At 24.4% G+C, this 766-nt stretch overlaps 1 protein-coding gene across 1 annotated transcript; it reads left to right on the plus strand.

Annotated features, from left to right (window-relative positions):
• Positions 1–82: 82 nt before the first annotated feature.
• LOAG_16156 (hypothetical protein) lies at positions 83–756 on the plus strand (the record flags this gene model as incomplete). Its single annotated transcript, XM_003151644.2, has 2 exons — positions 83–178; positions 502–756. Coding segments are annotated over 2 exons (351 nt in total), but the record flags the coding sequence as incomplete, so codon positions are not given.
• Between the last annotated feature and the right edge of the window lie 10 nt (positions 757–766).

Here is a 766-nt window from a genome sequence, read left to right on the forward strand (position 1 = left end):
AAATTTACCAGGATATATTTGCAATTCGGATATACTTCAATTTCCAGTAACAAATGATAAAATTAACTTTCATAATGCTAATATGCCGGATGTATCAAAGGAATTACCAAATCCGATCACAATATCAACCATTTCCAATGGATCCTCTGATAATTCGCTTGTTCCTGTAAAATTCGAGGTGTAATTCATTTCTAATTTTTACAAATTATTAAAAAATTTATTATTCTTAAAAATTTTGATCACACATATGTTAATGGTAATTAATTTTAATTTACTAATGTTAAAACATATTTAGTAAATAATTCCACAATTACATTTGCAATTTTAGTTAATTTTCTTTTCTTCAAAAAATGCATTTTAATTTATTATGAGTGAGGTAAAGAAAATAATAACTTAGAATATAAATTAAAGCTAATATGGGGAAAAAGAAAAGAAATTCAGTATAAAAATTTGAAATTAAAAATTAATTTAAAATTTCATTTCTTTTTTCTTTTGTTTTAGCTAAGTTTCGAATGTAACGATGAAGCAATCGATACGAATAACCTTTTATACAATGATTACTTTCGAGAAGAATCGGATGAAACATTTAATTTTTATGAATTATTAATGAGAATACATTATCCATTCAAGAAAACTCGGGCATTATCACAATTGGAAAAGTTTAAAAATTATTGGGAAAATTATTCATTTTATGCAATATGGCGTAAGAAATTTATTGAAGATCATAGCTGTCAAGAGCAGGATTTATGGAAGGAGGTTTGTTAAA

The sequence above is a fragment of the Loa loa genome (genome assembly GCF_000183805.2).
Source record: "Loa loa unplaced genomic scaffold supercont3.4392, whole genome shotgun sequence".
NCBI lineage: Eukaryota > Metazoa > Nematoda > Chromadorea > Rhabditida > Onchocercidae > Loa > Loa loa.